Below are 16,176 nucleotides of genomic sequence, written 5' to 3'. Positions count from 1 at the left end.
AAATAGTCTAAAGGCGTTAAATCGCATGATCTTGGTGGCCAACTTACGGGTCCATTTCTTGAGATGAATTGTTCTCCGAAGTTTTCCCTCAAAATGGCCATAGAATCGCGAGCTGTGTGGCATGTAGCGCCATCTTGTTGAAACAACATGAGTCAACATTTAAATGAAATTATCTTCAAAAAGTAAATGTCATGAACCAATCTAACGTTTCAAATAAAGAACCGATGAGATTTTGCAAATTTTATGCGTTTTTTTTTTAAAAAAAGTTATCAAGCTCTTAAAAAATCACCCGATACATGTATCAGCCACAGTGAAGCGTGGACGGGTCCTCTAGTTTTAATATCCTTTTGTCAGTGGCGAACGCAGGAAAAAAATTTGGAGGGGGTTTTAGGTAAAAAGACAATGTTTCATTATTTTATTCACAAATTGAAGTCTAATCTTCTTTTATTTTGGGCCATAACATTTAAAATCTCTTCCTCCGTCACGTCTATATCTCTATGGATATTCAAGAGAGCCATTCCGTTCAGGCGTGTTTCTCCAGTTTTATTTCTTAAATTTGTTTTAAGCCTGCGAAGTGAGGAAAACGAGCGTTCACTTGAAGCGACAGATATAGGGATTGTTGCTCCAATCTTTAAAAAACGATGCACTGTTTTGAAAATTTTTGCATCGCAACAATTCAACGCGTCTAAAAAAGTTTTGGATCTCTTTGTTTGATTTAACCAGTTCCTGAAAATATATTCAAAATTTTAGTTAGAAAATATAATCTGAAGAAAAGATTTTTAACCTTTTCCACATTCTAAATTCACAACGAAATCAGCGCGATCTTCTACATCAGCGGACCATTGCTTTTCTAAAACACGAACAGTCTCCTGCATCTCAATAACGTCAAGATTTATGCATTTATTTGGCAAAATGTTTTCAATTTTGGAAAGCAGCTCTCGATGTTTTAAAAATCGTTCATTGATTTGATCCAAAAAATTATCTAAAAACGGTATATAAATTGATCTGCGGTAATATTCTTCCGGTTCGCCTTCATAATTGTCGCGATTAGTTTGCCGTTTCGCCAAACGCGGAATTTTGATTTCTAAATCTAATTCTGCGGCTATTGTTTTAACTGATTCAAAAATTAGTTTAAACGATTGTTCAGAATCCTTACGCATTTCACTCATTTCAGCATACAAATTATTTGCATAAGCAACGCAGCTGCTCAAATCACAGTCTATTTGCTGCAAACATAGGCTTATGTGTTTTGATAATGCAAAAATTGGCTTTAGTATCGCCATAGCAATCACAAATTGAGGTGATTGGATTGCAGTCAACAAAGCATGTTGCTTTGATAAATCACTTTTTAAATTTTCAGTATCAAGCTCTTCCAACGCTGTACAGATCAATGGGAATAAATCGTTAAATAAAGAAAGAGATTCTAAATGCTCCACCCAACGTGTTTCGCAGAATTTAAGTAACCTCACTTGCTTTGAGTTTGGAAAGGATTCAAGAATAAGATTTTTGAGCAGTGTGTCTGCTTTAGTTGACATCCGATAAAGATTTACGGTCTCTTTCATGGAACCAATACAATTTCTTATAGCAGGTATTTTGCAAGTCGTTGCCAAGCAAAAAAAGTATCAAAAAGTATCAAAAGCACAACCGTTGTTTTAAAAATTTTCATTTGAAAAACAAATAATAAGTAAAGTTGTGTATCTAATTCAGACCAGTTTTTTCTGGTTGTTTTTATTAAAAATATAGACATTTTAGTTAAGACACTCAAGTATTTTTTTGCAAATAGCATAATTTTATTTAATTTAAATTTATTTCACTACAGTTTGCTCATGGAACGAAAACTGAAAGTCATAATAAATGAGTTTTTATTTTTCCTGTATTATGATTAACAATAAACTCTAAAAAACATAATAGAAACCTTATTAGTGACTTTTCAGTTCAGAACTAATTTTCAAAAGAAGTCCATTTTCGAATCACAATTCCCCTGAAATCTAAAAAAATCCAATTCAGCAGCCACAGAGTTATAAGGCAAACTCATTACTTTGAAGCAAATTAAAAAAATGTCTCTGTCCAGTTTATATTTTTCTGGGTATTTTAATTGGCCTACATTTCTACAACTTTTTAATACTATCCAGATATAATAGGTTCGTGTTTAGTTTAACATTTTCATAGTTTCAAAAAATTAAATTCTATCAGCAGAAAAGTATCAAACACAAACGGCCTATGTGAACAAAAAATTATCAAATCACAAAATTTAGAAATAAAAATATCAAAAAAGATACAATTGTATCAAAACGGCAACGCTGTTAGTGACTAATGTATTCATTTATTTTACATATTCATACATCGTCGGCAGAAAGATTGCTTTGAAAACAACAGATTACAATTTTTCAAATGACTATGTAGAATTCTAGAAATTCTATTATTTAAAAATTCAATTACTTTGGGGAGGGTTTTAAAATTTTGCATTTATCTATCTGAATCTTTAAATTATGTTTTCTTAATGCTGAAAATATTTTGTAGATATTTTGGGTATGTTCTTCAATACTTGAACTAAAAATTAAGATGTCGTCTAAATAAACTACACATATCTTGTTGATATATTCCCTAAGAACTGAATTCATTAGACGTTGGAAAGTTGCTGGTGCCTTCTTTAGTCCAAAAGGCAGTCTTATAAATTCAAAGTGTCCTTGGGGTGTGGAGAAAGCTATTTTTTGTCTATTTACTTCTTTTATTGATACTTGTTGAAAACCTTTCGCAAGATCTAATGTTGTAAAATACTGAGCTCTTCCAAGTTGGCTGAGTATTGTTTCAATATGGGGTAGTGGAAATTTGTCATCTATAGTGATTTCGTTTAGCTTCCTGAAGTCAATAACTATTCTCCATTTTTCTTCATTGAATTGTCTTTCTTTTTCGGTACAATCCAAAGAGGCGAGTTGTACGGGGAATTACTTTCTTTAATTATGCCTTGGCGTAACATCTCGTTCATCTGTCTACTAATTTCTTCTTCATGAATTTGGGGATATCTATAAATTTTGTTATAAGTTGTTGTTGTTGTTGTTGTTTTTGTAACAATTTCATGCTGTGAAAGGTTTTTACCTTCTTGGAAAAATAATGTAATGTATTCTAATTTTTGCTTTTCTTCTTCATTCATGTCACTATTTGATAAAATATCTAGCAAATTCTCTTTACATTCTGTAAGTACATATATTAATATCTTCGTAACTGTAAGGGCATGATTTTATAAATTTAATTTTGTTGCCGTTTATCTCTACATACTCCTTTTCTAAATTAATTATTGCTTTAATAGGTTTTAAAACATTCTGTCGTATTATAGCATCAAAGTTATTATTTTTTATGATGGTTAGTTTCCAATGTATATAACTTTTTTCATTGACTTCGTTTGGGGTTGGGGTGACTAACTCTTTATTTAGGGAAAAATTTCCATTAATGGTGCTAAAGTGTATTAGTTTATCAAGCTCAATACATTCATAATCTTTTAACACATTATATTTCAATAATGATGTTGTAGACCCTGTGTCAATAAGACATTTAATTTTTGAATTTTTTATAGTCACTTCTATTATCGGTACCGATTGTTTTGGGCTGGCAACTGAAAATTTGCTTGTTCTTGAACGTGATCTGTTTCCATCGGTTCGGGGGGGTTTTGCCTCCTTTGAACTGAATTATATCTTCTAAATTGTTGAGAATTAGTTTTTCCTTTTTGTCCGAAGCTAAATTGTTTGGAATTATTTTGTCTACTTTGTCCAAAGTTAAATTGTTGATAATTGTCATTTTGATTAGAATTGTTACGAAATTGTCTCTGCTGATTTTGTCCAAATTGAAAATTATTGAAATTTTGCTTATGCTGTCTATTATTGAAATTGTTAAAATTGTGAGCCGAAGAATTTCTATTTGAAAAATTTCTATAATTATTTTTTTGAAAATTGTTTTGTATTTTATCAAATTGTATTAGCAAACCTGTTTCTTGAAGAACGCTAAAAGCCTCTTATATTTCTACTAATCACTACACTGCTTAAGTTGGGGTGTATCCCATTTAAAATTTTTTTTAGAATTAAACTTTCGTTGTTAATTGGAGAAAATTCTATAGGCTTTATACTATCGAATTCATGTTTTAAATTTATTTTATTTAAAATATCCTTTAAATTTTTATATATATAAATTTTTATTTATATTTATTTTACGTTATAGTTTCGTAGTACAATCGCCTGATTGTAAAGGGTGTGGTATGACTCCTTTACTCCAGAATTCTTTATAAGTTCTTCTCTCATTTGCTCTCATGTTGGTGTAGGTCCCAAAGGCCGGATGACACTTGCTGCTTCTCCTTTAATTTTCGTTTTGACGAGTCGCTGCGTTACAAATTCCAACATTGGTGGGTTGGATCATGTCAACTTCCCTGATGAACGATGAGAAATCTCTGCCGTCAAAGTCCATTATTCTTGAAGCTTCCTTCATAATTTGCGATGCTGTCATCTGAAGTGGTTGCTGCTCGCCAGGATTCATTGTCGATCTATCCTCTTTTAGTATAACTGAACTTATTGTTGTTGTTTTGTACGGTGTACGTCGCTCTCTCTGCGTCTTCTGTGTGTGGGGCATTAATCTTCAATCTCACTTTTCCTCGTTATACTGATGGGCGGAATAAAGCTATTCTTCGCCTTCACAAATTGTAATCCTCGGAGTCGCTCTCCAACGTTCAAGATAATTAGTGTAGAAACTTAAGTTTCTTAAATTTGGCTATCTGTACCGACCGGCTTATATATTTATATATATAATCGAGGTCTTTCAAATGGGAACTAACCTTAGGATTTGCTTCCCGTTGCTAAAGCTTACGAAACTACTAAAAGCTGAAGTTTTTAGTATCGCTTAACTTTGCAGTTTGTTTTGACCGACTGCGCCAGTTTTGGTTCTTCGAGCGGAGGAGAAAATAAAAATGCCGACGATGTTCTTTCTGTGACACAATATTTTATTCTCTCTGTTTTTTCAAATTAGTGTCTGCTTATATAACTACTAAAGTGATTAAAATTTTCTTAATCTATTTTTTTGTTTTTCTATTTTCTTATTATTGGAGGAAATACAATATTTGTTAAATATAATCGAATTTTCTATTGAATGCAGTGGTCCACTCTAGGCTTGCAACAAAACGCCCGCAAGGCCGATAAATCTTACGTCTGCATGTAGTTCGACGATAATGCGGTCTTCAGTTCGTTGAATGCAGTCTCTTGCTGATGCCCCCATGCGAATTCGGTGTTGTTTTGTAGCAATTTGCGCAACGGTTCGTTCGGAAATAACAGAATAACCAGCGAAAACTTGTGAAAGTAGCAAGTGTATTTCCGGATATCGGGTGCCATTTCGATTTGATAGTACCCACTGTTTAAATAAGTTAAGTCCCCTTACAATTCTACACGACACTAAAAGGGCACACCCTAATATAAACCACTGCAAACACCACATGATCACCAATTCACCACCTCTGGGAACAAATGGGAAAACACCATAGTCGACGACACCACACTCGTACAAACCCCAACTCCCCACATCTGTAAACCAACCCACTCAACAAAAAGGATGTACAAAAGGATAGTGAACATTTTCGCGAAAAAAAGACAGTGTGGTGTGCAGCAGAAAAAATATTGAAAAAAACAACTCTTAAATAATACAAAAACACGAAAAAAAAATAAAATAAAACACATATAGGGAGCAAAACAATAAAGCCCCTTAAAACTATACTAAAACCAATATTCGGGAGGCGAACAAAAATCGGCTATAAAATATAAAATAACATAAACAACAAGGCGTACCCGTAGCCAACACAGAGAACTCAAAGACATTGAGAAGGTGAAAAACTTTCTGCACTTCTTTCTTAAAACAAACACCAGAAAGTTGTTAAATTTCTGATTTTCATTCATAAAAACAGACGCCGTAACATCTCCCCGCGCATACCTTTGCCAACAAGCGTCTTTTCGCGGCAAAAGCTAAAAATCATAAATTGAACAACTTTCTGGTGTTTGTTCTAAGAAAGAAGTGACAAAAGTGGCAACATAGCTGTTGTCGATTTATAATATTTATCAATTCTAATATATTTTTCCGTGGCTCTCAAAAATCTGTGTCGATACGCTCATACGTATGCATACATACATACCCATTTACGATAGTTTGTTGGCGAAGCAGTTACAGCGGCAAAGAAAGTCGACGTTCTTTCGTTTGTGTTTTCGGCACAGCTCCGATTTTCAATCAACAACACAATGTTTTGACGCTTTGTCGTCGCGTCAGTGCTTCGACATATTATGGGGATTCTCTTGCTCTTGCAATATTGCAGATTGCAAAAATTCTATACCGAAATATACAAGGGCACAAAAGCACCCATTGCAGAAACTAGTGATATATGAACGGCTGATTCGGTCAGTTTATTTTAAATGACTATTATGCATGGCTATTGTGAATTTACGTACCTTGTGCATTCATTCTTAACAGGAAAAACTGTAACAAATCTTTATAATTTAAATAGACATTATAAAATCTATTTGAAATTTACATTCCTCAACAATTTAACGTCAAAATATGTATTTAAGTAAAATAACAGCTAGCACCGGGTTGCAATTCTTTTTTTACGTGTCATTGCACAAAAATAAACATGGGTTTTGGCCTGACATATTTTACAGCCCTCGAAAATATTTTTCTGCATATCTTTTTTGCTGTGTCGTTGAATTCTTCCTCTTCTTAATTGGCGTAGACACCGCTTACGCGATTATAGCCGAGTTTTTCGCTACGAGGCGCCAATTGGATATTCCAAGCGAAGCCAGGTCCATCTCTACTTGGTCCTTCCAACGGTGGAGGTCTTCTTCTTTCTCTGCTTCCTCCGGCGGGTACTGCGTCCAATACTTTCAGAGCTGGAGTGTTTTCGTCCATCCGGACAACATGACCTAGCCAGCATAGCCGCTGTCTTTTAATTCGCTGAACTATGTCAATGTCGTCGTACATCTCGTACAGCTCATCGTTCCATCGAATGCGATATTGGCCGTGGCCAATGCGCAAAGGAACATAAATCTTTCGCAGAACTTTTCTCACGAAAACTCGCAACTTCGACTCATCCGTTTTCGTCATCGTCCAAGCCTCTGCGCCATATAGCAGGACGGGAATAATGAGTGACTTATAGAGTTTGGTTTTTGTTCATCGAGAGAGGACTTTACTTCTCAATTGCCTACTCAGTCCAAAGTAGCACCTGTTGGCAAGAGTCATCTTGCCTTGGATTTCCAGGCTGACATTGTTTGTGGTTTTTACACTGCTTCCCAAATATACGAAACTATTTACAACTTCATAGTTATGACTGTCAACAGTGACATGAGTGCCAAGACGAGAGTCCGACGACTGTTGGTTTAATGATGGAGATATTTCGTCTTGCCCTCGTTCACTGCTAGGCCCATTTGTTGTGCTTCTTTGTCCAGTCTGGAGAAAGCAGAACTAATGGCGCAGATGTTGAGGCCGATGATATCAACATCATCGGCATACTCCAGCAGCTGTACACTCTTATAAAAGACTGTAACTGCTCGATTAAGTTCTGCAGCTCGAATTATTTTCTCCAGCAGCAGATTGAAGAAGTCGCGCGATAGGGAGTCGCCTTGTCTGAAACCTCGTTTGGTATCGAACGGCTTGGAGAGGTCCTTCCCGATCTTGACGGAGCTTTTCGTGTTGCTCAACGTTAGTTTACATAGCCGTATTAGTTTTGCGGGGATACCAAATTCAGACATCGCGGCATAAAGGCAGCTCCTTTTCGTGCTGCCGAAAGCAGCTTTGAAATCGACGAAGAGATGGTGTGTGTCGATTCTCCTTTCACGGGTGTTTTCCAAGATTTGGCGCAAGGTGAATATCTGGTCGGTTGTTGATTTTTCAGGTGTAAAGCCACACTGATAAGATCCAATCAGTTTGTTGACGGCGGGCTTTAATCTTTTACACAATACGCTCGATAGAACCTTATATGCGATGTTGACGAGGCAAATCCCACGATAGTTGGCGCAGATTGTGGGGTCTCCTTTTTCATGGATTTGGCATAGCACACTTAAATTCCAGTCGTTGTGCATGCTTTCGTCCGACCATATTTTACAAAGAAGCTGATGCATGCTCCTTATCAGTTCTTCGCCGCCGTGTTTGAATAGCTCGGCCGGCAATCCGTCGGCCCCCGCCGCTTTGTTGTACTTCAGGCTGGTAATTGCTATTCGAACTTCTTCATGGTGGGGGAATAGAACGTCTGCTCCATCGTCATCGATTGGGGAAACGGGTTTGCCTTCTCCTGGCGTTGTGCGTTCACTGCTATTCAGCAGCCTGGAGAAGTGTTCCCTCCATAATTTAAGTATGCTCTTAGCATCCGTGACTAGATCACTTTTGGGGGTTCTACAAGAGTATGCTCCGGTTTTGAAACCTTTTGTAAACCGAAGCATTTTTTCGTAGAATTTTCGAGCATTACCCCTGTCTGCCAGCTTATCAAATGCGTCTCGCTTCCTTCTTCAACTCTTGGTATCTATCCCATACCGCACGTGTTGTGGTTGATCGTAACGTTGCGAGGTAGGCAGTCTGTTTTCTCTCCGCTGCGACACGGTACTCCTCGTCGTACCAGTTCTTCTTTTGCGTGTTCCGAAAACCACTGGTTTCGGTTGCAGCTGTACGTAAGGAGTTTGAAATGCCGTCCCACAGTTCCCTTATACCGAGTTGTTGACGAGTGCTCTCAGAGAGCAGGAGTACAGACCGAATAGTAAATCGTTCGGCTGTCTGTTGTGATTGCAGCTTCTCGACGTCAAACCTTCCTTGTGTTTGTTGACGTGCGTTTTTTGCTGCACAGAGGCGGGTGCGAATCTTGGCTGCAACAAGATAATGGTCCGAGTCGATGTTAGGACCTCGGAGCGTACGCACGTCTAGAACACTGGATACGTGTCTTCCGTCTATCACAACATGATCATTTACGTGGCAGGTCCCAAACCCAGCGCACAACCCTGTGTAGGGGATATTTCGCCTTCTCACTTTAGCTCGCCTCGAACGGATGTTCTTAGGCTACCCAGAGGATACTTGGTCAAAGACCGGAAGTTGTGAGCTGTTTGAGCCATGTGTTAAAGAATCGTTTCTGGCCACTCTCAAGTGAATGGCGATCAGAGAACTTTCCTCACTTGCGTGAACTTCTACACATGAGTCCATCCGTGTGCCGTTGAATTAGGTGGAAAAATCTGTAATTCGTGCATTGTGCAAGGGTTTTGCAAGAGCACGAGAATACCCCTATTGACTCTTTGACAAAACGTGAGTTTCGGCCAGTGGTTGGCCGAGACAACGGAGATGCGAAAAGATGCGTGCGGCACTTGTTATTCCCTTATGAATGCTTGTACATACATATGTGGCTCGTATTTGTTTTCGTAAACATACAGACAAATGTAAAAAATAAATAATATATGTATGTATGTATATACCATAGAAATTCTATTGGTACAAATGTAGATATGATGAAGGTCATCAATTTTTTTTGGAAGAAATGAATGACCCAAGACGTGTTTATATGAGCACATTTAAGTACATTTGGCTTATCTTCATTTTGTAATAGTTGAAATAAATATAATTTTTTTGAAATAGTAATTTATTTAAAATCATTTTTTTTTAATTTTTCCAAGTTTTGTAAAAAAATTATAATTTTTACCATTTTTCCAAAAAATGGTTCATATGATCCAAAATAATCACTCATATGTGACTTTGTATATTTTTTCTTCAAAGCATTTTTCTTTATTCATTCTCGCATGAGATCAGTCATTTTACATATCTTTCTCCCAGAGAAGTTCTCATTTCTCCTAAATAGCAGCGAAAATGGTGAATTCCGTACTTCAAGTTTTCAGCTCTGTTGGCTGTCCAATCGAACATTATACAGAGTTCAATTTGCACCTTCTCTATGTATGTCTTTAAATTCTCTGTTGCAGCTCTGTTGGCCGTCCAATCGAACATCATACAAAATTCAAATTTCACCTTCTCTATGTCTTTAAGTTCTCTGGTGTGAGTACCAAGAAATTTGCGATTCGTTTAATTTCCTTGTAAGTATTCTATAGTCTGAACTACTTATCTGAAAGGTTTATTTTACATTAACTTTGGACAGTGAGCTTAAGTGTGTAAGTATTTTTAACTTCCGCTTTTTCAAGGAACACATCAAAAGTTGGTTAAAATTTTGTGATATAATAATTGGTGAAGGACGATGACTTTTTTACCTTCTGCTGTATTATTCGGACTCGGAGACTTCAGCGTGACATCCGGTGAAGCAGACATTTTTTACTTTCCCTACTTTTTTTAGTAACCAATTTTTTTCATTTTTCAGCTCTTTTTCGTCTTTTTCTGCTACAAAGGTCGATTTTGATGGATAAGAAGACGTTTCGTTGGTATATTTGTTTATCGATTTCCTTAAGTTTTCATTATAGCGTTTAAGTGATTTTCATTTTTTAGATAATTGTTCAATGTTTCTATTTTGTTAATTCGTTCGAGCAACATACTTATCTGCTTACATGGGGTTCCCCCACCAGGAAGCGGAGTTTGTGTGCCCATCACGATCTTATGAAAATGTAATTGCGTTAAGTAATGTAAACTACCTTATCAACTACTTTGCTGAATGTAAGTGCAGATAATGTAGGTTCCTGGCCACCTACAACTCTGCATATACGGCTTATTTGTCGTGTGACATAAGCAGCCGATAACCACTTCAAATGTGCGAAGATTAATTGAAAATTAACTGAGTGTTTTTAATTTGGTATTATTTTTTGTTATTGTTTTAGAATTTTATATTTTTATGTGATAAATTAATTATGGTTTTTAGATGTTAAAGAAGATAATTTCGATTAAATTGAAGTGCCGCGTGGTGTCAGCGATATTAAGGACCGCCGGTGAATCTGCCTGCGAATTTCCACAGCCTGGATTGCACGTAAATTAAAATAAATTGAGAAATACAATTGACTGTTGACCGTGCACTTTGACTTCACTTTGACTTTTCTAATTTACAATCAAAAATATCTACTCTATCGCAGAATTATAGTGGAGGAACCACATAAAAGAAATGGTACAGAAAATGCACAAACTGTAAACTACTCTGAAAAAAAGAGGATTTAACTAAAAAATGTAGTAATTGTAAACTTTAGGGGTTGCCCTGTATATAAAGATTAAAAAACGAAACGGTCTGTCGGAATTCAAGCACGTCGAAAACAAATATTGAAATCCCTTTCCATATTTCAAAACCACGTAAATTTAAAAATAATGCTACACAAGCGAGTTATGCAAATGCGGTGAAAGCCAAATTGCACAAATGCAATTGCTCCAAAACCAACCAAATGGAAGTGTTGAAACTATGATTTTTAACATCACCCAAAGCAATATCACATAATAACTAACACAATTTATGTCTACACAGAAAAATATGATTCAAGAGGTAATCAAACCACAAAACCAAATGTTGGAAAATTTTAAGTAAAAAATGAGTGTATTGAACATTTGTATATAGAATGCTAACGGTGTTAACCAACATAAATGGGGAGCTTATTAGATTTCTTGATGAAAATAATATAGATGTTATGCTATTGTCAGAGACTCATCTTACGAATAAAAACAGTTCTTTATACCGGGATTTAGAGTATATGTTATAAATAGCCCAGATGGTAATTCGTATGGTAGAAAATCAGTGTTGGATAGAAAACGATTAAATCACCACGCATTAGAATCTCATGCCACAGCGCAGCTACACGCTACAACAATAGCTATAAAAAATCGCTACGAGGACTTAAACCTGACGGCTATATACTGCCTCCCTCAGTTTAAAATTACCGACATTTAATTTAAAGAGTCGCTTGGAACACTAGGTCATAGATTTCTGGTAGGTGGAGATTACAATGCAAAACACATGTATTGGTTCTCAGGACTAATTAACCCGAAAGGAAGACAGCTATATCACTCTATTATAAACAGACACAATAACTTTGACATAATATCTCATGATAAGATAGTGATCGTAACAATATACCAGATTTAATTGATTTTGCTGTGTTCAAAAATATAGATAAATCGCACATAACAGTTGATACATGTATGTATTATCCTATCATCTGATCACTTTCGTGTACTAATAAAGCTATGTGAACAATTCATATACGTTGATCCAAACGTGGATCTAACATCTTAAAAATTAAACTGGTTAAAATATATAAAATACGTGAGAACAAAATAAATACAGGAAGAAATATTGACGAAAGAATAAGAGAACTCAATGACATAATAACTAACGTAGCAACCCAAACACCACTCATAAACTATAAACCGCTAGGCTCCAGAAATTTAGTTAAAAAGAAATAGAAAAGCATGTAAATGAAAAAGGCGTGCAAGACGATGTAAGCAGATAAATCGCTCCATTCCCATTCAACATCAATTAAAATCAGCTGTACGTAAATTATAAAAAGACAATGCGATGAAGTATTGAAAACGAAACGTTTATAAAGAAACTGTGTCCAAATTCAAGCAAGCAAACCCGTCTTTGGAAAGACCAATCAGTCTTCTACCATGTCTTGCTGCAATATTTAAAAAAATGTTGCTATCAAAAATGTATCCTTTCCAACACGAAGATAATATAATACCAACTCACCAATTCGCGATTCGTGAAACAAGTAAATATAATTACTAATGATATAAAAAAATAATTTGAAAACTAGTGTAGAAATTAAAATACAAAATATTTATCTACCACCAAACATAAAAATTTCTTCTTCTTATTGCGAACAATATTATACTGGGCGATATAAATGGGTGGCATCCACTATGGGGCTCTCACAATACCAACTTAAGAGGAGAAATGTTTGAAAGTTTTATACTACAAAATAATCTGTGTATTCTTAACAATGGCAAATATACTCACTATTCCACTCATCATACTTTATCTGGGACTAACATCTCAGCATGTAGCTCCAATTTATCGAAAGAGACACGGTGGACGATATGTCTGGTAGTGATCATAGTCCAATAATACTCTGTTATAGGGAAAATTATGCGAGTACTATCCATAACTCTAGATACAAAACAGCAAACGCAAACTGCACTCTTTTTTCTAAGAAATTAGAAATAGAAGTAGACCGATACACGTATACTGATAACATTAATAAAGAGGCGGCTAACATAACGAAAGCTATTAGGCGAGCAGCCAATGTAAGTATTCAGCAATCTAAACCATACAAGAAGAGATGTAATACCTGTTGGTGGACAAAAGAGCAGCAAGAACTTAGAAACGTGAAAATGAAATACTGGCATGCTCTAAAAAACAACTTAACCTTACAGAATCTGCTCAATTACTATAAGAAATGTAATGCTCTTTTTCGCAAAAAAATAAAAGAGACAAAAACTAGCTCTTTTGAACAACTTACGACTCATATCAGCCCAAACACTCCAACACAAAAGATTTGGCGAACAGTAAGAGCTTTTAAGGACAATCCCACCTCTTGTTACTTTCACTCACTTAAATCTTCTACTGGAATTATAACATATGTACTCCAATTTGCCACTTATTTTGCATCGGCTTCTGCAGATGAACAATTTTCAAGTGGACACATTTCTGAAAAAAATCGTGTCCTCAAATCGATATACAAGGTGAGTAAAATTTCAAAGTCTGCTAGTAGTCTTGTAGAAGACATTACACTGTTTGAACTGGAAAATAATTTCAAAAATACTAAAGAGAATTGTCCTGGCCGATAATATCACCTATGCAATGATTAAAAATGCACCTCTGGTAATAAAAAGTCGTTTCATTAATTTATATAATGTAATCCTCAAAACTGGTGTGCTTCCCCACTCTTGGAAAAAATCAAATGTCATTTGTATTTCAAAAAATATGAATAAGAAAGATGACTACAAAAATTACCGTCTTATCTCGCTTTTATCTTGTTTAAGCAAACTTTTGGGAAAAATTATATCAAAACGTATACAATTTTTTTTTATTTCAAAATAATCTGATAAGTAGAAAACAAACTGCTTTTAAATCTAGGTCAGGCACGACAGAACAGTTCTTTATACCGGCAATAATCTACCTAGACCACTTTCTAGCTAGTAATTTAACAACTCGAAATCACTGCTCTGTTACAAGTGTTGGTTTTACAAAAGCCTTTGATCGCATAGGTGTCCACTCTATACTCAATTAACTTGATCAGTAGAAAGTTGGTCCAAAAATCTACAACTATACAAAAGCTTTTACACATGGCACAAGCAGCTCACTACTTCCGGTCTTTGACCAAGTATCCTCTGGGTAGCCTAAGAACATCCGTTCGAAGGCGAGCTAAAGTGAGAAGGCGAAACATTCCCTACAAGGGTTGTGCGCTGGGTTTGGGACCCGCCACGTAAAAAAACACCCCCAGTGAAGAGCTATAACCAGCCTCGGATGAGAGACCCCCCTTTTGATGACGACCATGGCAAACGAAATAAGGACTACGAATTGAGGGCATGCACCTGGAATGTCCGGTCCCTTAATTGGGAAATGCGATGGACGGGACAAGGACAGAGACGAGTAGGTCCTTGTGACATTTACTACAGTGGCCATATAAAGGAGCGCAAGTTTGGTGTAGGATTCGTGGTGGGAGAGAGACTCCGTCGCCGAGTACTATCATTCACTCCGGTGAATGAACGTCTAGCCACAATCCGCATCAAAGCGAGGTTCTTCTACATATCGCTGATTTGCGCCCACGCCCCGATGGAAGAGAAGGACGATGTGACCAATGAGTGCTTGAAGCGCACATATGAGGGCTGCCCCCACCACGATGTCAAAATCGTGCTTGGCGACTTTAACGCCAGGGTGGCAAAGAAGGTATCTTTGGCACTACGGTCGGTAAATTCGGCCTCCACGAAGAAACATCCCCTAATGGGTTGGGGCTGATTGACTTCGCCGGGGCCCGAAATATGGTTATCTGTAGTACTAGAATCCAGCATAAAAAGATTCATCAAGCTACCTGGCTGTCTCTGGATCGAAAAACTACCAACCAGATCGATCATGTTGTGATAGACGGAAGACACGTATCCAGTGTTTTAGATGTGCGTGCGCTCCGAGGTCCTAACATCGACTCGGACCACTATCTTGTTGCAGCTAAGATTCGCACCCGCCTCTGTGCAGCAAAAAACGCGCGCCACCAAACACAAGGAAGGTTCGACGTCGAGAAGCTGCAATCACAACAGACAGCCGAACGATTTTCTACTCGGCTTGCACTCCTGCTCTCTGAGAGCACTCGTCAACAACTCGGTATAAGGGAACTGTGGGACGGCATTTCAAACTCCTTACGTACAGCTGCAACCGAAACCATTGGTTTTCGGAATGTGCAAAAGAACAGCTGGTACGACGAGGAGTGCCGTGTCGCAGCGGAGAGAAAACAAGCTGCCTACCTCGCAACGTTATGATCGACCACTACACGTGCGGGATGGGATAGATACCGAGAGTTGAAGAGGGAAGCGAGACGCATTTGTAGACAGAAGAGGAAAGAGGCTGAAATGCGTGAGTACGAAGAGCTTGATAAGCTGGCCGACAGGGGTAATGCTCGAAAATTCTACGAAAAAATGCGGCGGCTTACGGAAGGTTTCAAGACCGGAGCGTATTCCTGTAGAACCCCCAAAGGTGATCTAGTCACTGATGCCCAGAGCATACTTAAATTATGGAGGGAACACTTCTCCAGCCTGCTGAATGGCAGTGAACGCACAACACCAGGAGAAGGAGAACCCGATTCCCCAATCGATGACGATGGAGCAGACGTTCCATTACCCGACCATGAAGAAGTTCGAATAGCAATTACCCGCCTGAAGAACAACAAAGCGGCAGGGGCCGATGGATTGCCGGCCGAGCTATTCAAACACGGCGGCAAAGAACTGATAAGGTGCATGCATCAGCTTCTTTGTAAAATATGGTCAGACGAAAGCATGCCCAACGATTGAAATTTAAGTGTGCTATGCCCAATCCATAAAAAAGGAGACCCCACAATCTGCGCCAACTACCGTGGGATTAGCCTCCTCAACATCGCATATAAGGTTCTTTCGAGCGTATTGTGTGAAAGATTAAAGCCCACCGTCAACAAACTGATTGGACCTTATCAGTGTGGCTTTAGACCTGGCAAATCAACAACCGACCAGATATTCATCATGCGC

The 16,176-nt window shown here is 37.3% G+C and overlaps 1 protein-coding gene across 1 annotated transcript; it reads right to left on the bottom strand.

The window, feature by feature from the left end:
* Positions 1-715: 715 nt before the first annotated feature.
* On the bottom strand, positions 716-1,160 carry LOC120767295. Its single transcript, XM_040093179.1, has 2 exons — positions 785-1,160; positions 716-726 (listed from the first exon to the last, which is right to left on the bottom strand). Exons 1-2 carry the CDS (start codon positions 1,158-1,160, stop codon positions 716-718), a joined length of 387 nt encoding a protein of 128 aa, XP_039949113.1.
* Between the last annotated feature and the right edge of the window lie 15,016 nt (positions 1,161-16,176).

The sequence above is a fragment of the Bactrocera tryoni genome, chromosome 2, assembly GCF_016617805.1.
Source record: "Bactrocera tryoni isolate S06 chromosome 2, CSIRO_BtryS06_freeze2, whole genome shotgun sequence".
In the NCBI taxonomy this organism is placed as follows: domain Eukaryota; kingdom Metazoa; phylum Arthropoda; class Insecta; order Diptera; family Tephritidae; genus Bactrocera; species Bactrocera tryoni.
The sequence above is the reverse complement of the archived record's forward strand: the minus strand, read 5'-3'. Positions and strand labels throughout refer to the sequence as shown.

Coding starts and splice junctions, on each gene's coding strand:
- LOC120767295 (XM_040093179.1), bottom strand. CDS start 1,160: ATGCGTAAGGATTCTGAACAATCGTTTAAACTAATTTTTGAATCAGTT.